Source organism: Watersipora subatra, chromosome 6, assembly GCF_963576615.1.
Source record: "Watersipora subatra chromosome 6, tzWatSuba1.1, whole genome shotgun sequence".
Lineage (NCBI taxonomy): Eukaryota > Metazoa > Bryozoa > Gymnolaemata > Cheilostomatida > Watersiporidae > Watersipora > Watersipora subatra.
The window spans coordinates 55,532,728-55,559,055 of NC_088713.1; the positions used below are offsets into that span (position 1 = coordinate 55,532,728).

The 26,328-nt window shown below is 33.7% G+C and overlaps 1 protein-coding gene and 1 long non-coding RNA gene across 2 annotated transcripts; both read right to left on the bottom strand.

Annotated features, from left to right (window-relative positions):
* Nucleotides 1–4,133: 4,133 nt before the first annotated feature.
* On the bottom strand, nucleotides 4,134–11,460 carry LOC137398380 (fibrinogen-like protein 1). Its single transcript, XM_068084487.1, has 5 exons — nucleotides 11,385–11,460; nucleotides 8,209–8,427; nucleotides 7,964–8,100; nucleotides 5,233–5,350; nucleotides 4,134–4,285 (listed from the first exon to the last, which is right to left on the bottom strand). Exons 1-5 carry the CDS (start codon nucleotides 11,458–11,460, stop codon nucleotides 4,134–4,136), a joined length of 702 nt encoding a protein of 233 aa, XP_067940588.1.
* Nucleotides 11,461–21,315: 9,855 nt separating this feature from the next.
* LOC137398944 (uncharacterized) lies at nucleotides 21,316–22,413 on the bottom strand. The gene is made up of 4 exons (XR_010979073.1): nucleotides 22,332–22,413; nucleotides 22,079–22,153; nucleotides 21,868–21,942; nucleotides 21,316–21,444 (listed from the first exon to the last, which is right to left on the bottom strand). It is a non-coding gene; the product is annotated as an uncharacterized lncRNA (long non-coding RNA).
* Nucleotides 22,414–26,328: the final 3,915 nt, after the last annotated feature.

Consider the following 26,328-nt stretch of genomic DNA (forward strand, 5'->3'; position numbering starts at 1 on the left):
GTAAGTTGTTTAGAGAATTTTGCAGCTTGGATGTAAAATTTCAGAACTTGCATCGTTAAAAAAAATTGAAAAATTTGTTTTTGCTCTGGATGCTCGATATTCTAGGGATACTGTTTCCACTTTGGGTGTTAGAGGTCTTGGGTTTTGATCATTGTTAAGCTAAATAACCTTTTTAGGTAGACATGAAAGGATGTATTAATATGAGCTTTGTTGTTACCTTGTCAGCTAGACTTTCATTACATCATTCATGGCATGATAGTCTGTGGTATTAATCCCGGTTTTGGTGCTAAAAGTCCTGGGTTCAAATCCTAGTCAGTCTAGCTATGTTTTATTAAGATTCATTGCTTCAGTAGATTAAACAATTAATCATTTCAATATAACTATCTTTATTTAGCTACTAAATATTCTATTAATAAAACGGAATATTTACACGTTGAATTTCTGATTTGAATTGAAGCCAGTCAGAGTTAAAAATACTCTGTCAACAAGTTTCTAAGTATCGCATACTCCTAAAGGAAACCCGCAACCCACTTCCCTCGCAAGAAAGCGTCGCAAAAATTTCAAATGTAAGTTAGATGTAACGTGTTTATTTTGATCTTACTCGCTGTCTGCTGTCACTGTTTTGCTTCTGAGTTAAAATTATAACCTCTTTCATTAACTAATACATGTTTTCAACGTAAACTGGAACTCAAACGGGGCAGACACTACACCAACTATACCTTGTTACTACCCTTTTGAAACAATTGTTTTAGACTCTTTAAAATCATACGCAATTAGGCAATGAGAACTGAACCAGACAGTGTGTCTATATCTCCTTGCCAATAAACACACCTGCATAAGCCTACGATGAATTTCAACAGTTATCCTATAGATGCCACAGTATACTTTCCTGTTTCATGCGCTATGACTGAATGACCCCTTGCATGATAAATCTGTGATGATAGACAGCTATTATCATCTGCAGGTTAGTGCTCTGTTGTCAGCTTTAGTCGGAATCCAAGTATATATTACCCATTCCACCGCCATCTATGAACATATTTAGCTTTTGGACTCTTGCCAGTCATTTTACTGAGACTCCCATTTTGTTGCATGTTGTATACATTCTTTTCTATTTGAAACCTATGTAGAACATTTTGTTAAATATTTTATGATGATGTTGTGTTAAAAAAAGGAGATTTGCCAAAAAACTTCAGGTTTCTATATTATGTGCTTTGTTAAAGCTCTCTGAAGCTACGACTGCTACAAAGCTATTGTGATTCTATGCAATTTTCCTTGTTCTTACAAAACTATTACTTTCACCAACATCAGAGTTAGTGCTGCCACTTTCATTATCGAAAGATTTAATTAAATCTTAATCAGCTATAATGTTGTCAACAAAGGCTATTCTGTTTTTAACGCAGGAGGTGCTTGTGGAAACCATATTACCACTGAATAGTTCGATCATTTGAAAAAAAATGTTTGTTTTTCACCGGAAGTTTATTGATCAATAATTATAATTTGCTTGGCTCATAAAGGCTAATATCTTAAATAATTATTCGATAACACTTTCAACAGTTGGAAAATGCTAATGATCATTGGTTATGTTGTCACAAATTCATAATATTCAGTTAATACGCAACAACAGCAAATTTTTCAAACATGCTTCCGTAGCAGTCGATCTTAGATTTTGCCTAAACTCACATAGAGCAGTAAAAAGTTAACTAATATTTTGGTCTGTAAAAATAATCATTAATAGTTGTCAGTTTTAGTAAAATACGTAGGCTAAAATGTATGAATCGGAGTTGTTTACTCTTTCGGTTTTTTACTATGGGTAGCTTTTTAGTTAATTCATTTTTTGGTAAGCTTGTTTACAAAAATTGTAAACAAACTTGACAAGCTTGTCAAGCTTTGTCAAGTTCATGTACATTAGTATTTGCACATAACCTGAACTTGAATTCTTTTGTTACATAATTCGGTGCTTGAAGGTCTAGGGGTATGATTCTCACTTTGGATGCGAGAGGTCCCTGGGTTCAAATCTTGGTCAAGCCCAATAACATTTCAAGAACTGATGGAAAGTGTTTTTTTATTATAAACACCCTCAAGAAGATAGCTATTTTGTACATAATTTGTAGGTTGATGGCCTAGGGTTGTGATACTTGTTTGAGTGCTAGAGGCTCCAGGTTTGACTCCTGGTCAAGCTTAAAGATTCTTTGAATATCTTCAGGAAAGAAAAATTTAGATCGACTTTTTAAAAGGTTGCTATCTTAATCTCGTCATCCATATTGAAGTCTGTTTCTCTCAGAAACTCCCTAATCGACCCAAACTGATAGATGTCAGATGATGCAAGATCGGGACTTGAAGGAGGATGTGATAGCAAATGCTGATGTTGTTGACTGTCTCTATTGTTTTGGCAGGTTTAATAAGACTTCTATTGTTGTAGCTTTAATGTTTTTTGTACGGTGCCAAATTTATCTTTTGAAATTGTAAAAGTTTATCCAATATCTACAGCAAAGTCTGTACATAATTACTGCAGGTCAAAATCAATCCATCTTTTCTTTAGCTTTGTAAAAAAAAAATTATAGTTGTAAAGAGGGTGGTGCTTGAGCGCTTTCAACTCATTTCTACACTTTGACAATTTCAGATTTCATCAAGTCATCATTACATTGAATCTTAGTAACTACTCTGTGTAATAGCGTGTTTGGGTCAACAGGCCTCAAATACATCTGTTTTACCTATTGCACATATTTTTCTTATATACAGATTATAATGGTTACCACAAATTGTAACGAAAAAGGGCCAACACTTAAAGTTTGGAATCATAAAGTTTTTCTTATGATCGCGAAAGAAACAATTTATTTCCTCTCTTACGTTTAGCAAAAGTTGTTTTCCAAATACAAGTTTTTGTTTGTAGCCACGATGAAAAGAACAGACTTCAGGTAACTATTTAACATAGTAAAACTAATAACTTTATATTATTAAAAAGAAAACAAACTAAAGTGTGTTGAGCTGTATTTCTATACTTTTAGAGTGATAATAGCTCTTCGTTATTCAATAGGTTTGTATAAAAATTAATAGTGGCTCAGGTCATATGAACTTTACCTTGTTCCTGGTACTTCTAAAGGTTTGCCGGTTGGTGCACATTTGAAAGTAAAAACCGCATTTTTTTGTTATTTTCAACATAAGTGTTACACGCAAAATGAAAATGTCACTGAAACTTGGGATGTGGATTAAAACCAGTATCCTATGCATTAAGGATTTTCCATTTTTGTGCCATGATGCTACGCGGGCGTTTATAGCATTTTCCATTATTGCTGGAATATTATCTATTGAGAAACAGGTAATACTATAACCATTGCACTGATGTATTGAACAGATTGTGCATGTTTTTATGACTTTTTATGTAAAAAGAGCATGCAATATTACTCTAGACATGATGAATATATAGATTTATATATATTTTTATATATATAGTTTTATAGTAATATTGGATGCTCTTTTCCCAACTATTTACTCGTAGTGGTGGTCAAATAGAGGTAGCGGTCAAATAAAGGCAGCCTTCATTTAGAAGTTTCACGGTATACATATAAGTTTTTCAGTCATTTTACTGTTTGTATATATACAATAATCTTTTTGTGGGTTTTTTGTCGAGCAGGGGTTCACAAAAGACCCAAATACATGAAATTTTTAATGTTTGATTCAGTTGAATACATATTGATCTTTGCTCTTCAGACTATATGATACTGCCTTCTAATAAAAATGGAATAGAGGCTCAAGACAAAAAGTAATGTTACGACTGTTTGCTGTACCATAACTCATAAAATATTCAAAGCATTGCGATTTTTACTTAAGTTCTGTTAATCTTTTAACATTTTTCAAACCTTGATGTACAGACAATGAAGTAATTTTTTGTAGTAAATATTTTGACAAGGTATGCCACGCTTTGAAAGACATCAATTTATTTAATGAATAACCTTTCAACAATAAACAGGATGAATGCCTTACTATTTGTTTGGGTCAAAAAAATCAAGAGATCATCCCAAAACTATAGAAACTAGAAGACAACAACTATAAAGTACGTTAGGAACTAAGGAAGAAATATGATATAACATGAAACAATATTGAAACTGTCTTATTTAACTTCACGTTTTGTGGCATCAGTTACCAATCCTCATGTACACAGTTTTAAATGAATACGGAGATTTCCAAGCAAACCAAGCTACTCCAAATGTCGACGGTCGAGCATTGTTGGCATCGTGCCAAACTCCATTTAAATTAGCACTCATGCAAGCGTCATACCACCAGCCACCTAAAAATATGCATGTATTTTTAAGAAACAACCAGAGGTTTGCTAGACATTCTAAATAAAAATGGTTCCCTCTTATCAGCTGCATTCACTTTTATATCTAGAACCTGGTGAAATCTCTAGTGGTGATCAAGAGGCAAAAATAAGCAAGACCCTAAAGGATGAAAATAAAGTACTCCCTATTACATTGTCAGATACCAAATACAACTTGTTAGACAACGATTTAACTCAACACCAGAATGACGATATTGTTAACAATATATTCAACAATTTTGAGTATTACGCTTCTATCTCTACTAAAAACTGTATTGATAGCCAATTGAATAATATTGTACTAATAACTGTTTGCGCTGCTATAATATTTCGTGTTGCAGGACTGGACGATATGCTTCAAGTTCGTTCTAGTAAATAATCATTAATGTATCTCCCTGATATCTAACCCTGAAAATGATTTTGGATTGCATATGTACATATTTGCGTTATCCAATAATGCGTGTACAAGTAAACTCTACAAACATCTTAGAGAAGAAAAAGTCGCTGTATTTAGAGGTACTTTGATGAAGTTCAAAAATATTTTTTGACATTTAGTAAGATTAAGTACCTAGTTTTACGTTAGTAGGTCATGCATTGAATCTACATGTGAAAAAACAAGTTTTGGTAAATCTGAAACAGATTTTGTACCCAATCACAGTGTATGTTTAGGGAAACACAGAAGTTAGTTAGGTAGAGTAGATGTAGCTTACACAAGTATCTCACTTATTCACATTAGGAACACATATTTTATATCACATCAGATAAAATAATTGTTGCCATAGTTTTGTGTGAATGATGCTATCAATTAAGGTCAAAAGTATTGAAAGCTCTGAAGGTCTTTTTAGTGGCGGTTTAATAAGAACAATGTTATGCTCCTCCTTTTTTTGTCAAACAGTTATATAATTTTGTTATATTACTTTGGAAAGTTGAAGCGCAGCTTCCAGGGTGACCATCATTGTCATAGTCAAAGGTAGAGAAGCCCAATTCATGATGATAAGAGAGAGAATCTCCCGCATCTCCGCTGTAACCACTTACCTAAAATTGAGACATATAGATTTGTTTGCAATAACATATTCATTAAGCATTCTGCTAGTACAAAGTGAAAACTCTACCTACAACGGATTGAAAGCCAAGCGACTTTTACAAATGGAAAGCTTTGTCATCACAAAACTTGGTGAAAGTGATAATTACATTACCGCCATTTAAATACTGTTTATTTACAATAAGTACTGAATATAAATAATTAAAATACCCATTTACAGTTCAATAGAAATTATATTCACATTTATTTTATTTAGCATTTCATCATCAATGTGGAATATATAAATACAATATCTAATAGCTATCTAAAAGAGGAATTTGCCTGTAAAATGGGTAGAATTACAAGTTCAGTTTACTTAATATGCATTAATGTATTTTTTATTTGAAAAACAGTGTATATAAAAGAACAATTTTAAAATATGCATTTCAATCAAAAAGTCGCCAAAAAAAATTTGCAAAATGACAATCTCAAAGTAAAATATATTTGCTTTTGTGTAATACGTAAGTATAAAAAACACTGTTTGCGGAGTCCCTACAAGAAAAATATTCAGATAAAATTTTAAAAACCTAAATATTTGTGGTGCACGACCCTTTAGCTATAGAAAAAAAATGCCAAAGACATCGGATCTAAACTAAGTATGTACTTTCACAACAAACTGTTGTGCATATAAATAAATTGTGTATATATTGTGTATATATTGTGTATATATCGTGTATATATCGTGTATAGATTGTGTATATATATTGTGTATATTGTGTATATTTGTGTATATATATTGTGTATATATACAGTATATATACAGTTATATATATATACATACATATATATATATATATATGTATATATATATATATATATATATATATATATATATATATATATATATATATATATATATATATGTATTTCGTCTTGACAGAAGACGAAAACACAATCACACTACATGCGCAAAATTGCTTGTATTTTACAACGATACAGCTTGGTCAAAGAAAGACACTAATAAGTGGTTTGACAGGACTATGGGTAGCTTTGAGGTGCAGACATTTGTGAATTAGTAAGGACTTGCTTACTGACTCAAGTACCCAAAAACTTGATTTGCAGTATTGTGTTATTACGAAGGCGACGAACAATTTACAGAGAAAACAAATAAATTATTATGCAACCTCTTTAAGAAAACAACTTGAAAAATACTATTAAAGCAAAAAAGATCAGTAAGCTTTCTTGACGTAACTTTAAACATAACGTAACAAAATTACAGCTTCAAACCTTTCCAAAAGCCAGGTAATATAATACTATATGTGCACACACAAAGCAACCATCCACTTTCCATATTGAAAAATTGAGCAGACATTGTGAACAAAGGATTAAACACACCTTCATAAAAATGAACAACAATTTAACAGCACAACGCAACCAAACCAACAAGAACTCCAGAAGAGTAAATGCAACAGCAAACTACAATATGGTACCAACATACATAAATTCATAAAACGTAACAGACAAAGATAATCACTTGGTACAACCCTAATTCAGCGCCAATGCTGCAACCATCGTGGGACAAAAATTATTCGATATAGCTGCAACATGCTTCCCAAAGGAACACCCACTCCAAGCAACATTTAATGGAAAAAGCTTATAACAGAGCTACTCAGTAATGCCAAACATGAAGGCAATATTTGATGCAAGCAATAATAAAATCTCAAAAACTATTACACAACAAAAAGAAAACAATGAAAAACTTTGCGACTGCAGACAAAAAAGAAATTGCTCTTTAGAAAGAAAATGCTTAGCTAAGAATTTGATATTCTAAGTAACAGTGAATAACCCTACAGACAACCACGCATCAACCTACATGTACACAGGACTTTGTCCAACAGAACTTAAAAGAGGATATAGCAATCATAAAGCATTGTTTACCTACAATAACAAACAGCACTACATAGGACTGAGCAAACACATTGAGAAGTTGAAAGAAAGCAATTCAACATACGACTTAAAATGGAAATTATAAGCTCAATCACAACCATATACAAACAAAACCAAACGACGTAAACTATGTTTACTAGAAAAATACTTCATATATGCAGACCCAACTCGAGCACATTGAATAAAATAAATGGGTTGTCCTCTAATTGCAGACTTGCTAGGAGTTATCCTCTTGGTTACGCTTGGCACTAAATCACATGATTATAACATCAAGCCCATTTCTAGCATTTCGGCACAGCTTTGCATTTTAGTACAACCACACCTGTGGAGTGCAAAGCAAGAAACAAATCTTTAGCGCTTTTACTGAAAATATACTGTTTTCCTAATAGTGCTTTTTCTATTGTAAATATATGTATATTATATATATATATACATATATGTATATATATAAATTTATATATATGCCTAACACGAAGGAAATATTTATATATATATAAACATAAATATTTATGCACACATATACAAATGTATACACTTGTATGATCTATAAATATTGCAGAATTATTCTCTATGTAAGTTAATTATTTCTACACTAATATGGCGTGCTAATGTGATGATAACTGAAATTCCATGATATATCAGAATATGATAGACACAGATGTATCTAAAAAAAAACTCACCAAGAGTTGGTAATTGCTCTCTTCGTTTTCTATTTGAAACAAAGAATAATTGGCTGTTCTTGACTGACTTTCATGATCTTCAAGAAATATACTCAGTTTCTGGTTCTTCTTCGTCAAATAAAAAATATTTTTCAGACCTTTAAACATACATGAATTTCGTTAAAGAGAAAAAAAATATAACATCCAGTGAACAGACCAATGAAAATGATATATGCAAATTGCCACTGAACATATGTTTTGGTTACCTATCCAGTACTCTCCTTGTGGATTGCCAAAGCCATGAGCATATTCATCCCATCCTCTGTTGAAATCAATGGTACCATCTAGTCTTCTCTGTATTAAAGTCCAACCAGATTGATCATCAAACTGGCAGACAGCTAACACAGGTACAGACTCAGGGTCAGTATACAGGGTATACACAGCTCCATTGTTTCTTTCTCCGTTATCAAAAGCATCTTGGCAGTCTGAAGTACAAACAGGTAACATAATTATGCAAATGAGGGTAACCCGTAGTTCCAATTCCAGTTCTATACTCAATTCATATTTTTTCTTAATAGACCATATAACATGTATGGCTTAGAGGGCTGGTACAATACAGAAGTTTTAAAACAATATACATGTAAACAAAGTGTTCTAACAAGGGTAGACAATGTTAAATTATTTGTAGTAAACCATTTGTTAAGATCTCTTTATCTGCTTTTATTTCATTTTGAATACTAACCTTGATAGACTCGTGGCGATGGAGCTGTGTTACATGTAGAACTCTCTTCTGTACCACAGAAACCTTGCATCTATAACATTTGTATGTATTAGCAGAGATGCAGTACAAAAATAAATTCCAAGCAAAAAGACCAAAGTTCAAACGCATTTGATTTATTGTTTATTTACTATTAGCAGCACTGTGTTGAATTACTCAGCGCTTAACTTTTTGAAGTGAAAAATATTTCCAGTATTTGAATGAGCACATATAACCTCAAAAAACAAAAAATAATGATTAAGGTTGGCTTTAAACTGTAAACCTAGCTTTGTTTTGTTGACCTAAATTTATTTGCCCGTCAAGTAGACAGCTGGCTCACACCCTTATAGATAGTGGGTTTATTTAAACCAAGTATTTTATTTGACATCTTGCAGCACATTCTCAACCACATTAGAATTAAAAATTATTTGCATTAGTTTATAGTAAATCTGTTTAGGAGATTTTGTATGAACAGAGAGTTACAGTAACGTGTGAAGCTACTCGAACCAGTCATTTGGGAGTAGGTAGTAGGTACAGTGCAGGAGTAATGTATGTACATAGAGTACGTAATGTAGAGTACATATGTACGTATGTACTCTATGTACGTATGTACTCTATGTACGTATGTACTCTATGTATGTATGTACTCTATGTACGTATGTATGTACATATGTATGTCATATGTATGTACATACATACACACGTATGTATGTAGGTATGTACGTATGTACATACGTACTTATATATGTATGTACATATGTATGTACTTATGTACATACAGATGTACGTACGTCTAAAGAGATCTATGTACGTACATTTGTATGAAGACATGTATGTACGTACATATGTATGTACGTATGTATGTACGTATGTATGAACACACACATGTACATACATATATACGTACATGTGTACATATGTGCGTATGTATGTGTGTATGTATGTACATATGTACATATGTATGTATGTATGTATGTATGTATGTATGTATGTATGTATGTATGTATGTATGTATGTATGTATGTATGTATGTATGTATGTGTGTACGTATGTGCATACAGGTGTACGTAAGTATGTGCGTATGTATTTACGTACGTGTGTATGTGTGTACATATTTACGTATGTATGTGTGTATGTATGTACATATGTACATACATATGTATGTATGTATGTATGTATGTATGTATGTATGTATGTATGTATGTATGTATGTGCGTATGTATGTACATACGTGTGTATGTACATATGTGCGTATGTATTTACGTATGTGTGTACATGTGTAGGTACATACGTGTGTACATATGTATGTACATTTGTATGCAGGTTTGTATGTACATACATACTTATGTAAATATGTGCATATGTATGTACGTATGTATGTACGTACATATGTATGCACATATGTACATAAATATGTATGTATGTATGCACATACGTACATATGTACATATGTACATACATATGTACGTACATATGTACATACATATATACGTACATATGTACATACATATGTACGTATGTATGTATGTATGTATGTATGCACACACGTATGTACGTACGTAGGTACGTACGTACATATGAACCTACGTATGTACCTATGTATGTACATACGTATGTATGTACATGTATGTATGTACATACATATGTTCATATGTATGTTTGTCTGTATGTTTGTGTGTATGTTTGTATGTATGTACGTACATACGTATGATGTATGTATGTACATACATATGTACATACGCATGTATGTATGTATGTATGTATGTATGTATATGATACCTTACACGTAAAACTTACAATAAGTTTAAAGTTTGCTATTTTTGAAAGCATGCAGCATGCAACTTCTGTTTAAAGACCTCCCATTTATGAGCAAAACTACCATGGAAGGCAAGTTTTTAAATCATTGCTTAGAAAAACCTTTGACTTTGACTGAAACATCTAAAAAATTCAAAAATTTGCTAACGAATAGTCCCCCATCTTGAGTGTCAAGTTGTTAATTATTGTTTAGGGATTCTGTTAGATATCAATAGGCTTAAAATGTCAATTAAAAAAGTTTCACCCTATACTCAAACACAGGGTATATAAAAACTGGTGTCAGTACATGTCCATATGTACCTCTGTTGTGGTTTTTGCCGCATCAGATTTTCTCTTTTTGATGTATGTCAGCCCAGTTTTTGTTCCAGTAGGAAGTGCGTGCAGGATTGAAGAAAATAACTTACATTCTCCAGATGCACTGATTCTCACAGCTGACAGGCAGGTAGGGCTTGCGGTACACAGGTTCACACATAATGAGAGAGAGAAACTTCCTATATAAAATAAAAGGAGCCATTTTGTTTATGCCTCAGTCTATGCTACTTTGTTAAAATTTGTTTTTTTATTTCGAATTAATCTGAGTATCTTACTAGAACAAGGTACTTGGGGTTAGTCTGAACTTTTATACATTGACTCTGTAGATAAATTGCATGTGAAAACCGATTGCTAAATTTAAATATTAGTTAAAAATAACGATCCAAGATGCAACAGCCCTTAAAAGGTTTGGATGAATAGAACCATAGCTAATCAAATGGCGATAATGGCAACGCGCAAGTGTAACAAGACAAATAAACATTTAGATTTTTAATGTTATATTTGCATAGGCGTTAGAACACAGCAAAGTTACTAATGGTTTAGGATCGTGAAAGTTACCTGCTGTCTCAAAACTATTTTGGTTGGTGAGCAGATCTTGGGAAACATCTCTGATGATATCATAGAGCTCATCCATTGCCACTGGAGTACTGAATATTGTGATGAGCAGTAGAATAAAGTTAGGATAAGTTAAATGAAACTTCATGCTGGCTCGCTGGAAACAGCCCAAATGAACTGTAGATACTCTGCACTTAAGCTGCTGTTCCATCAAAACTAGAAATCAATGTTTATGCCTTAGCGACTCACTTCATCTCTTGTAATTAAAACTGTCTTCTTACCACATTTACTTTGATGTTACCACAGTTGTATTTTGACTGACAATATAAAAAAGATTTCCAATGTTTTTAATTTCAAGATTACAAGCCGTAATCAGTAGTGTATCTCACCTGTGTCTGCGGAAAACATAAAATATTGAAAATGTGTTTTACATTTATGGCTAGCATTGAAGTCTGTCGACAATATCATCAGTTGCTAGCAGTAACCTTTCTTCTTAGTTTACTCTTTAAAACGAGTCTCTCAGACTGATTGAATATGCTTTGGTTATAGCTTCATACAACTCCAACTGCAAACACTACAAGTCTCATTGATGTATTTAGGCTATAGAATTAATATAGAATTTTTACAGAAATATTTAAAATTCAAGATTCTTCTTAAATACTAACATGCTCAGGTGCTTTATGATATAGAAGAGGTGCCAAACTCATTTTCACTGAGGGCCACATCAGCGTAATGGCTGTCATCAAGGGGCCAGATGTAACTTATAATTGTAACAAAATGTAATTTTATAATGTAAAATAAATTTAACTACTCTTTGATGTTAAAAACTATGACTTTATGACTTCAAGTTGTAAACAGAACCGTTGCACAGCAAACCATGCAGAACACTTTTTACGGAAAAGAAACAGAAAAATTACGCAATACCTTATTACAATCTTATTTAATGTAATTACTTTGTATTGTTCATTAATGGGCCTTGAATGAATGCTGTGCAAACGTTTTTGCTAACTTTAAATGTTGTTCTTACTGGCAAGTACATAGTTATCATAGGCTACATATCTTAACTATTTATTAAGATCTCAGGCTATAGCCTTTAATGATGTATCAACATGCTTACACACATCTGCTGATAACAAAATGTGTCTAACTTTGTATCTGCATTTATCAATCGAAGGAAAATATGGTGCTAGTGTTACGCCGTATTACTGAAAATCGAATGTTTATTGTGTGTACATACTCAATCACCTACATAACTTTTGACCTATTTTCTTTCTCATTCATCACTAACAGAGTCATTCACCTTTTTGGCTTCCTTTTTAATGCATTTATAAATTCAATATTTAAGATTAGCAATTTTGAAATTAAAGATCTCTATAGATAAGCCTTGGATAGATGATGATGATCTTCATTCTTAGGCTAATTAACAGTATTTACAATGATGAAAAATGTTTCAAAGAAAGTTGTGGGAACATTTGCTACATTGTTTAGATCTGCCCATGACTACTGATGTGTATATGCAGCAGTAGTCATGAGCAGTGTTATCCATCTAACACTCTCACCTACTTGTTATCATATATGTGATCTTTTAGGAGTTGATTAAATTACACACATTGTTTTACTTTTAGTAAGTTTTTCAAATAATGTTTTTTTTCTGCATGTTATAAAAGTATGTTTATTTCGTACATTAGCCATATTAGAAACTTTTTAAATTGCTGATATTTTCGCAAAATTTGTTGATTTAAAAACAGCCTTCAGAAGCGAATATACTCGAGGAAAATAAGCAATTATGGGGCAACTTTATGCCAGGTAAGTAAGCATATCTAGGTTAGTATTTGTGGACTTCCCTAGTGTTATGCTAAAATAATTTTGTATCATGAGAATATTTAGATATATTTTTTAACAGCTTTAAAACATTGCATCATTAGACATATAGTGCCGCGTTACTGAACCACTTTAACAAGTATGGCCTGGGTTCCTAGGGTGACCTTTTGCATACTTGTATTATTGAGTAGTTGAGTATTATCAGTAACTATCTTTATACTTAGATTAGACTTAGATTAGACTTAGATTAGACTTAGATTACACCTAGATTAGACTTAGATTAGACTTAGATTAGACTTAGATTAGACATAGATTAGATTTAGATTAGACATAGATTAAACATAGATTAGACTTAGATTAGACTTAGATTAGACTCAGATTAGACTTAGATTATACTTAGATAAGACTTAGATCAAACTTAAATTATACTTAGATTAGACTTAGATTAGACTTACATTAGACTTAGATTAGACTTAGACATAAACTTTAGATATCCTAAAGTGTTGGTACTTCCATAAAAATTGCCTATTGGCGCACAGCCTTCTTTCTCTATTGTGTATAAAATATAGTTTGGTCATTGTTGTGGGCTGGTCTACATGTACATGATCTATAACCAACCTTTTATTTTTGAAGGTAATTGGTGGAGAGGTTAGACTACTTTTTTAAAATATTTGCAACTTGGAATATATATTTCTATAGTAATACACACCATTTGCTGATTAGTTTCGAACCACAGGCATTGATCATGCCTTAATATATAGCCATAGTGTAGGTAATACTCGCTGGAGTGTACTTAAATTACATGTTTTGCATGCATATAGGATCAGCATCAAATAGTATTTTTATGTCAAGGGTCAGTATTTTCAACAGCAAAACTTCTATAAAAAAGTGGTCATAGCTTCTTACACAGTATAAATAGATCATATTGCTGATTGCATCATTATTGGTTCGACAGACTAGAGATACGATTCTCGCTTAGGTGTGAAAGGTTGTGGGTTTAAATCCTGTTTAGCCTACCAACCTTTTTAAAACAATTTGAAAGTGTGTTTCAATATATGTGTCTTCCTGTTTCTGAGATATTGCCAAAAATTGAAATCTTGTTTGTATTATTTGATAGCTTGATGGTCTAGAAAATGATTCTCATTTTGAGTGCAAGAGGCCCTGTGTTCAAATCTCGCTGAAGCGAAAAAACCTTTAAGGAATTCTACAGAAGTTTGTTTCAATATGTGCTTTTTTGTCGTTAAGGATACATTAACAAGAAAGAAGATTTTGTTTACATAATTCAAATCTTGATGGTCTATGACAGGATTTGTATTTTGGGTGCGAGAGGTCATGAGTTCAAATCCCAGTAAAGTCAACTAAACCTTTTGAAAATTATCTGTAGGCTTGTTTCAATATATGCTTTTTTGTTGTTTGGAAGACACTAACAAGAAATCAGATTTTTTTTACATAATTCAAATCTTGATGGTTTATGACATGATTTTTGTTTTGGGTGCAAGAGGTACTGGGTTCTAATCCCAGTGAAATCAATAAAACTTTTTAAAGAACTTTCTGTAAGCTCGTCCGATATTTGCTTTGTTGTTGTTTGGGAGACACTAACAAGAAATCAAATTTTGTTTAATTAGAATGATCAATGGGAAGTCTGATGACCTATGCTAGGATTCTTGTTTTGGGTGCAGATATTGGTTTACAAAAATGATTTATTGACTTTCTATGAAGCCATGTTAGGTTGTTTCAACTGAGTACAGACAAATACCTAGCATTATCTTGCAACCTGTTACTTTCGTATATAATTATTTTTCCAATTTACACTGCCTTATACTAAGGCAACTTCAAGCTAACCTACTATGAAAGTTAGTTCACAGTTCCTAACTAAAACTAACGTTCACAATAAGTTAGTTTTAGTTATTTTTAGTTTTTACACTTATCTGTACTGACTTTAAAAGCAGCGTTTAAAATTCAACCCTTTTTTAAGTATATAAACCAGGTTGTGTGTATGTGACTTCACCAATTTCATGATTACCATTGACTGACATTAGTTAGAGATTGTATATTGCTAAAACTTTTTGTGGCGAGTTGAACTCATATACCTGCTATTCTGCATATTCTTGTTATTAATCTAACTTAGGTTAGGGAGTCTTGGTGTAATTTTAATTTTCAATAAACATTGTAAACAAGTTCTATAAGGCTGACGCCTACCACTTGTACAAGTTTAGTAGGTGGTCTGACTATGTCTGGTTAGCCTGGGCATGGCTCTCGTGGGGATTGGAAAAGTTGAATTGCACTCGTACTTTTATTCTGTGTCGTCATACGTGTCTCGGACTATACTAATTGCAAAAGCTGCTAGAATCGTGCTCGCTAATAACTTGTTTAGCCAATTTAAAGCGTTTCGTCGACAAATTTGGTGCATTTGCACAGCTCAGATAATTATGTTATATTCGGCCGAATAAAGCTGTGAATTCTGTGAATTTTGCGAACTCGGTCAGATTGAGCGAATAATTCGTTACGTGTTTCCATACCTTTAGACAGGTCTCACACAAAGTGCTGTGATATTAATGTGGTTTATCTGAAGTTCTGTTGTTGACGGCGTTAGACGGGTCTCACAGAGTGCTGTGATATTAATCTGGTAGATCTAAAGTGTTGTTGCCACCAGTGCAATTTTTCATTATGATTGATTTGAGCTATCACTACCAAGAACTATTCTGGTCTTGTTACTTCTTTGTTTCCTTCCTAGCTGATATTTCACTGAGTGATGGCGCTAGAGCTCCACAGTGAAAACACCTTTTTGTAGCCGGACGATGGTCGAGCTGATATGATTAGTATTGATTTGAGTCATTTCCATAATACTGCATGTAAAAGGTATAAAGAAACACCAGTTTTTGCTTTACTAGAGTCAATCTGTTGGCAGTAGAGATGTAATCTAGCAAGCAAAAACAGGTCTACACATACTGTCATCTTCAGTCTGATGCTGCGGGTAGCTTAAGACTAACTTTATTTTTGCCTGTCTTCGAGTGTGGCCATAGCACACTTTCTGGGAAGTCTAGTCAAACTCTATGTTGGGTATTTTATTTCATTCTAACAGAATGCCCAAATACACCCCAGTTTGGAGCTGGTAGTGCCAGTTTAGTCTCCGGCAAAATGACCTTCGAAGCAGGTTGTGCATTATTCGATAGCAGGTGCAAGAATCAGGTGCAAGTATCAGGTGCGATGGGTAAAGTTAATATACAGTAGACGCTCCTACACCGTAAACGATCTATTCCAGGAACCTTTACCTTATAGGATTATTTGTAGTGGTAATGAATTGTCAAGACCATTTATTATGAGTGTAGTTGGTGAGTACAGTGACTATCTGTTAGTTATGTACACCCAGTCAACAGTTACTTGTATCAACTAATATGTATTTGATTGTTTTGTTTCTTACAGGTTTATGATTTTCTACATTCACTCTATGCAGATGTTAGACCCTTCAACTTTCCTAAACTCCTCTCTCAGGCTGCGGAGCGGAAACACTTGCCAGGCGTGGACTCACTGCGAGATTGGGAAACCAAAACAGCCATAGGTCGTGCAGAGATGTCTATGTGCTATTTATTGTATATCACATCTGCTATTGTAATTGCCGGTTTGTTCTATTTTCTTGTCATCAAGAGAAGACTTCGACGGCGTTCCAGAAAGTGTCCCCCACGAGCGGAGTCAAACCTTGACTATAATAAACCAATTTACTAACCAAATAGAAAGCTGTCACCAAAATATTTATATTTTTTCTTGCAAATTTTGTGCTAGCATACATGCCATCTTCTTGTATGTAGAATTTTGTCTACTGGTGCTTCTTTTTTTAGCCAATTAACTTTCTGCTGATCTGTTATAAGTTTTTACACTAGCTTTGCCAGGAAATATATCTATTAAAATCTTAAAATTAGCAATAAATCGCTGTAACTGATTGAGTGGATAATAACAGCTATACTACGAGCACATGAGGAGTTGCTGTAGTACTATGGGCAAGGAATCAATGACTAGGTCCGACTTACTATAGCTGTACTAGGAGTAATGGTTACTGTAGAGGGAGCCACAGTTCTACTATGAATTAAAAGGATACAGTGTAGAAACAGCAGTACTTTGTGTCAGATGTAAATTTATTAGAAACTTACAGTGTGTCAGTGTGAGGCTGATGCTGCAAGATGTTGCTTGATAAGTCAGAGGCAATATCATGAAACTGGGTGAGAATTTATTAAAATTAGAGGATGTCAACTGACTGATACCAAAATCAATAAAATTGCAGCTGTTCTAGCAACGACAGCAGGTGTTCTGCAGTTCAATAATACTAGTGTTTACACATTTTTCGATCTTTGGAGTTGTTGGAACTATTGGTTGTAAAAGACGACTCCAAATACACTTTGTATTCTCAATTTTGTTCCTCGTGAGTGATGCTTGTGCAGCTCACATATCAACCATAGCTTCCATATAAACTGTTTAGTGATGTTTTAGGCACAGCCTGTAGTACTGAATAACATAAATGCAAGAGTCATGGCCTTTCAATCTCTACATGAAATAGATTCTATATTACTGAGCTAGCTTTCCAGTGAAATTGTAAAATATAAACAGCTGACTAACACTCAATAATATATTTCTACATTGTGTTCTCATGTGGTCTATTGGGGTATTTCAACTGGCATAATTATTACCTGCAACCTAAGGGAATGTTATCATATTTTACGACTAAAAGAAAGCCTCAACTTCCTAGTATTTCATGTGATCCATATAAATATTCAGTAACTCCATATTGGCCCTTAATACGCTGTTCTATGAGCTGTCACCTTGTAGCACAAGATGTTTTAATGTATATGTACATTCAAACATTTAATGTACATATGTGTAAAACACCTTTTTAGTTTTAGTATATGAGTAATTCAAAGCACTACACATTTATTAGCTCTACCTTTTATTAGCTACACTATACATTTTATATTTCAACTGACTGAGCAATAAAATTATCAATAGAAATACTCGTACACTCTATGAATATTCAAATTCTTTCTATGCTTTTAATATCTCTGTTCTTTTTGTAACCAACTCATGCTTTTTACATAATTTTTACCAATTTTTCTATTTTTCTTTAGATTTTTTTTGTCAACTGCCTACTATACTCAACAGATCTTTGTAGATCTCTGTGAGTATTTTTAGGTCTCTAAAAGTAATTTTTTTATTCAACACAGTTAATTTTGTAAATACACAGGTCTCTAGTCATGTGAGAGTCTGGTAGGCGTCATCTCTCTGATAAACGCAATACCAAGCATTGCGACAGATATTTAATCACCAACTCAAACAACACACCTCCTGGCATTTAGCTCTAATGTATACAATTTATATCAATGATTAGCTAATCAGAGATCTGCTCAACATGCCGGCTGTTGCTATGAAGTAATGAGAAGAACATATTTTTGTCTCCATCAGTTATGGAAATACAATTATATGGCCACAAGTGCATTTTCTGACTTGAATAGCAAAGCATTCCATATTTTTACTATTCATTTTAAAACAAGAATATGATGACTGCTGCCAGGAAGCAATGGGAAGAATATATTTTATCGCTAGAATTTATATTAATACTTATTGTACCCTACAGGATGAATTTATTCGCGGATTCTTCCCTGTCATGTTGTAGCAGGTGCTATGTTGAGTCTGTATAATAAATAGCTCAATTTTTATGGTTCATTTTATGAAGAGAATAATATTACTATTTGAGAACTATTGAGGATCAGGAGTCATGGTAAGTTGTCATCATGTTAAAAAACTTACACTTCAAATACTTATCAAAAGTCCTGATGACTTACACAATAATATTTACCAGTAAGGCTCTGAGAACACATATTAACATGACTCATAGCTTTTATAACAATACATTCCCTCTCTTTAAGATTTATCTCCTCACACTTATTACTTATATTGTTAAAGAGTTAATCTTCTTAGTCTGTATAAATTGTCAGCTTCACAATTACAAACCACCTTTTCAAAATACCTTAGCTACCAGTTAATACATTTTTGCGATATCAGTAGTGGATCTTTTTAGCTTTGGAAATGTCATGTGATAACTGTGGAGACACCTGTGCATTTTGTCAAAAAGGAACTATGTGTTCATAGTTGGGTATTAAGTTGCCTTTTGAATCAGTGATTGAAATATGTTTTATTGATCAATTCTAAATCAATACAATAAAGAATGTTGGTACCAATATTTGCATTTTAGACTGCAAAGGTATCACAACTCCAGCAGCATCAACTGATTCTCTGCATCGCAAGTCAGCCATACATATGGAGCTATTAAACTGAATTTTCTAGCTGACAGAGTGAACTTTGTAACTAAACAGGTATTTGGTCATGTGAGTGTCTGGCTGGCGTCACATTTGTGATAACACTGCTATTTCCAGCGTGTCAAACATTTTATCACATCTTAAACTACCACCTTCTGACCTTTAAGCTCCTTATGTATACAATTTACACGAAAGTTTATCTTATCAGAGTTTCACCGCAACCAAAATGCTGCCTGTTATCATGAAACTCCTGAAACAACTCACATGGTATTTGAGCTCCTACGTATACAAGCCAATTATGTATGTTTAATTTTGTCATGAGACACTCGAGTGATACACTTTAACCTTTATACCCTTAAATCTTTATCACTTATTGACATACCCTTTAGTGACAAACTCTGTTTTCAACTTCCATAATAAAGCACTCCAGTTAATTGGGTTGATATTTCAATATGTGAGGTTCAATAAAACATTGACTTTATTCCTGTCATCATAATGATTCAGCACCACAGTGTCATATAAAACTATCTTATAGACACCCCAAATATCTAAAATATCTTAAAATTATTTAATGTTGTTCTGAAGATCTCTAGAATTAATGTTACTCCTAGTGTTTGCGGCAACTCTACTGGAAGGTGAAATGTTCACCATCTGTGAACTTGTTGGTTTTTCTTGTTGGTCCCAATCTGTTCAAGGAATTATATTCTCTTAACTAACATTTCCTTCTTCAAAGAATCAACTTCCATAGAATGTGTATGTAAACCTGTTGGTTATAATAGATCCAGATTACTTGCTGTAAACGAGAGCTTATACTACTGCAAAGTTTTTCGAGTCATTTTAACAGCATGTTTATTGATGTCAATAGCCTTCACAGCAAAAATAAATCTTGTTTATATAATAATAAATTTAACAAAGTCATACAATTGCTATAACTTTAATTTTTTAAATTATATGTTATGTATTTTATATTGGAAAGCATGAGATCAGAATTGCCTCCTCTCAGCAGTTGCATCTATCGTTGAAAAATTATATGTTGATGGCAGATATGAATAGTTAGGCTATCTGTTACAGATCACGCATGACTCATTAAATATCTGTGATAGATCAGCCATGAATACTAAGTATATCTATTATAGATCAAACAAATACTCAAGCTACCTACCATAAGTCAGACATAGAAACTTGGCTGTGTCATAGATAAGACATGCATACTAAGGCTATCCGTCATCAATCAGACATCGATACTAAGGCTATCCGTCATCAGCCTTAGTTTTGGCATACAGTATCACTTCTCCTGGCCACAGCAGACAAGTGTGCTATTTGTTGGTGCAATTTGGACATTTTCTATTTTTTTAAAAGGTACTTTTTGTAATACGTTTACATAAGAGCCCAGCGTGTGGCTTGACAAGAGATCCTTTAGTACGACTTGCTTCCCAATAATGCCCACTATCTTTGGAGATGAATTTTACTGCAACTTAGATGGTCTATGACTCTACATTAACATTATACAATCATGGCTGTTTCTGTTAGCCATTTTAGAGCATTTTAGGCCAGCTGCAGCAGTGAGATCAGCTCTAAAGCATTGAAGGGTCCACAATGAGTGGGGAATATCATCTGTTACTCTATGGTGGTTTAAGAAAGTTGGAATTTTGCCAAGCTATGCAGGTGGCATTATATAGCATGAGTGCAGTTCAATGATGGACAGATGTGTTCATAAAAATCACTGCTAGATAAGTAGAGAGGAAAACATGTATCAAGTATAAATATGAAATTGTATTTAATTATAAATCTTAAACAAGAACTGCAAGTGATATCAATTAAACAAAGATAAAGGTATCAGCCCTGAGGCTCATGAAGCTGGTCTCCTGTCTCATCTGTATCAGTAGGAGTACGCAGATGAGTATCTAGTCTGTTAAGTCTTTCCATCATGGCAGCCATATCTAAAGGAACAAATACTTATCAGTATCTATCGTAAACAACAATATCATTCATCTCTATTTATAAAAATTGCACCATCTCCCAACCACCTTGTGTAAACCATCCTTCAGACTAAGGGTAGGTTTAAAATAGATGGTTTGGAGTTGTAAAAACTGCAGTCTAGTAATACAATTTAGACGGAATTCATACGACCATGAAAACAGATTTGAGCGATTGGCTCCCTTTGAGCATTAACCAATAGAATTAACTGCTGACCAGCCAATAGTAATGATGAAACAATACTCATCATATCCATACCTTATAAGTTAATAACTAGCAAGACAAAGTACACATGAAGGTAAATGAATACATGTTGTTACTGATGAACAGTAAATATATGGATATTAAAATTCAAATACTAGTTGAACTGTGAGTAAAAACTTTACCTGCTGTCATCTGATTGTTTGCTTCTTGCAGGGCTACGACCTGCTGCTGAGACTCCTCTCTCTGATTGGCCAATGCTACGACAAAAATAGAATCATGGCTCATATACTGCTGTACGCATGAAGGCAAATGAATACGTGATGTTACTGATGAACAGTAAATATATAGATATTAAAATTCAAATACTAGTTGAACTGTGTGTAAAAACTTTACCTGCTGTCATCTGATTGTTTGCTTCTTGAAGGGCTACGACCTGCTGCTGAGACTCCTCCCTCTGACTGGCTAATTCTAAAACAATAAAATAACATAAAATAAATAAAATAAAAGCATGGCTCATGTACTGCTACTATGAGACTCTACTGTTACACAACTGATACTTACAGTTAATACTTGTGATTGTACAGCAAAGTTCCTCAGTGTATCAATTATCATTTCTCCACAGCAACAGACTACAGATATAATTTACCTGCTGTCTTGCGATTATCTGCTTCCTGAAGATCTGAAATCTGCTGCTTAGACTCCACTAACTCCTCTTTTAGTTTGGTCAACTCCTCTCTCTGATTGGCCAACTCTAAAACAACAATAGAATCAAGGCTCATGTACTGATACTGTTACATCTTACAAAAAGAAGCAATAAGCAAATGTAACATTATAATTAGACAGCTTTATTAGCAACTGAACCAGAGTTAACACTAGCCAACTCAACACTGAACAAGGTCAGCTGACCAGCTGGTAAGAAAGACAAAATATAGGTAGATGACACATCCTAATGCTAAAATAACAATATAATAACAATAATAATTTAACAATCATGGTTCATGTATTGATAAGGTTTAAAAACATCAATATTTTATTAACAACTATAGAATCATGGTTCATGTACTGTTACTACATGAGAAAGAGATATAGAGAAACACAAGAGTATAGACTCAGAACTAGTGCAAAGTGTTTATGGTGAGGAGTAAATTAGTTTTGGTATAAATTTACGAATTAATACATTTTTAAAAACTAGAAAGAAATAAAGTTTTGTAGAAAGAATATTTTCATGAGCTCAGGTACTGCTGTTCCAGTAACAGCTTAAGAACTGTAAATCCTACCTTTTGATTTTTGATTGTCAGCTTTGTGCAAGGCAGCGAATTTTTGGTAAGTGGCTGAATGGGCTACAACAAAGTGAAGATAAATACTTCATTATCATAAAAGGATCAACAGATAAACCATCTTATGAATAGGAACCCTTCCCCTTATTTATTATAGCCTCAGGTAAATGTGGAAGGAGGCAACTGGTACTGCGGGTGTTATGTTAATGCTATTAGTTAAAACTATTTGAGCAAATGTTAAAATATAGCCTGAGAAACTAGTGCTAAGAGTTTATGTTAGGAGTTATTGCAATGAGAATCAACTAGTATGGCTGATAGGAACAAATATTATATAAGTTCCTACTGCATTCTTGCCTAAATCCTTATGCGCAAAACATTCCTATTGTACGTTGCACTTATCTGATCTAAGGCTACAACCAAGTGTACAGACTCAGTGAGTAATAATAGACTGAGAAACTGCATTTAAACTGTTAAAAAATTTCAGTAAAACTATACCATATTTTATGCTTCCTCAAACATTGTGATTCTATCTTTAGCAAGAGCTGCTCCATAGAAAAAATATTTACAACAATAAGAGCTGTCTGTCAGAACTACTACTACTATACTTCTAGTAAATAACTCATGTTTCTATTCAAAACTGTAGTGAGTAATAAGAATATACATGAATCAGGAAAGTTCAGCTAAGTGCTGACTAATAGCTGCCACAAGGTGTTGAGCTGCTAACATCACTTTAATCCTATCAGTTTTGTATAAGGAATTAAAATACTCAGACTATAATTATCCAAGAGAGAGCAGAGGTGATGAGTGATTAGCAAGGGTTGAGTGTTGGCTGAAAAGAAGAGGCTGAACTGACAGCATTTAATACAGAGACAGAGCTGAACTGCTTCTACAGCCCACTGCAGTCTCTATGCAAGGAAAATGTATATGGAATTCCCCAGGGTATGTTTATATAGATACCCTGGGGGCAAGCAGAGACTTATGCAATAGAGTAGTACATGTGAGTAGCTGGTATCACACTGTATAATAATCCTACCTGCTAATACTGGCTGCTTCCAGCTCTTAAGCAGCTCTACTGTCTCTTTCTTTCCTACAGACTCTGCCAACTTCAGAGGAGTTCTACTGTATCCGTTCTTTATACTGAGGAGTGCAGAGACTTTATCAGGAGGGATGGAGGTCAGCATAGACTGTAGAGCTGCTGTCTGTCCCCTGTAGGCTGCCCAGTGCAGTGCTGTGTCTAGGTAGTTATCCTGTATGTTGAGCAGGGAGACTCGTTGCTCCACTGACAGGCTGATCAGTAGAGTCTCTACTATCTCTGTATATCCACTCACTGCAGCCCATGTTAGAGCTGTGAAACTCACTACATTCTTCACAGCTATCAGCTCATACTTCTTACCAGAGGATACTGTATGAAGTATAAGCTCTACTAACTCTCCATCTCCCTTCTCTACAGCCCAGTACAGAGCTGTACATCCACCCTCATCCTTCTCGAACAGCAACTCATCTGCTATTCCTCTCAATGGAGTGAGTAACATATGAGCTACTTCAAGGTGGCGCTGGGAGATAGCCAATAGCAGAGCTGTATACGACTTACTATCTCTGATTGTTGTTATAAGCTGAAGTAGCTGATCAGGAGGGGTGGTTGTTAGAACAGCCCTAAGAGAGGTAATGTCAGGAGCTCCACTAGCTCTAATATATTCCCTAATCCATTGCTCCATTGTATCCTGTAAAATACTCCATACAGTAAAGTATGATAGAGAAAAATGAAGACAAATTGTGACTCAACTGCTCACTCTGTGTGAGCTGATGACTTATAAAGCTGCCAACCATAACAGAGTTGCTGCAGGTGAACCCTGGATATTTACAGAGTAAAAAAGGAGACTAGGAATATGATACTCAGAGCTGGGAAATCAAGCATCAACACTCCTATTTGCATTCTCATGTGTTAAACCAATGTGTTATGCTAAACCAATCCTCATGTGTTAAACTAATGGAAATAAACTCAACAAAATTTTAATAATGACAAAAGCGAATGACAAAGCAGGAGACAGCAATAAGATTTATAGTCTCCTACTTTAAACACTAATTTCCTATAAAACTGGTGACTAAATACAATCAGTGACCTGCAGCTGATTCTGATCAGAATAAAGACAAGAGAAGCAGCTAAAAACTCCAGTTTCAGAGCTCCTCATTCTATTCATAAGAGGAATATGACATATTTACAGTAGGAAATGTTTGCAGGTACAAAAATGACTGATGAATGAAACCAGAGACTCCTGACCTTAACTTAACCTCACTAGAGAATAGACTCTATGAGTCTCCTCAGGGTAGAGAGTGATAGTCTCAGGATGTCAGAGTTACATTATAATAACACTGACTCAGTGTCTCTCCTCATCTACTCTAGTATTCCCAGTAAGTATAATATCAACAGATGCTAATATAATAAAGAAGTTATACTTACCTGTAGGTGCTCTGTAAGTGACATGCTTGCTGACTGTTCAGTGTATTTTATAGGTTGAAAATGTCTCCGCCCCTTATTCAACAATCTGCCTCTTAAATTGATTGGCTGAAGCAAATATAACTGATCCAATTACATAATAGTTTGCCAGGAAGCAATGACAGTGAACAGTTAACCTTGTAATAATATTGAATAATGTACACAGGAAGCAATATTTAAATGATTTATAAAGAGCAGACATCTTCAATATTTATTTTCTCATTTTCTTTTAAACAGCAAAGTGTATTCTGCAAAGTAAAAGTAATAAACAATATTTTATGTTTACAATTAGGCAAAACAACAAAAACTTCAAAATATTTTTATTATAAAAGCACAGTATTACCTGTTTGTCGTCTTTCTGGTTTCAGGGGTCAATGTTGGGATAAAAAAGAACTTTCGACGAAAAACCAACTCGTGCCATACAGATTGATGGACCGACGCTGTAATACCTGCACCGATCGCCTTTGCATTGATGACTAATTGCACAGCTATCCTATTCTCTGTGTTGGCGACACATGTGACGATTTATTACGACGAACTACATGACAGTGACGTGACGGTCTATCATGACAAACTAAAATGTAATGTAAGTTGTATATATAATAGATATAATGATATAAACTCATCATTTTTATTTCACAAATGCAGCGAGTTTGATTAACATTCAAATCGAAATTGTGAACCCGCTTGACTCGAAGCTTTTAGTTATATGGAATTTTTTATGTAATGCAAAGCAAAAATTTTACATAAATTATTTATATTATCTGGAATTAAGGTTATAGGAGGTATAAGTTATAGGAACGTCTACTGTATTGAATTTGAACCATATAAATAATAGTGTATATACTAGTTCTTGCTTTTATTATAACTGA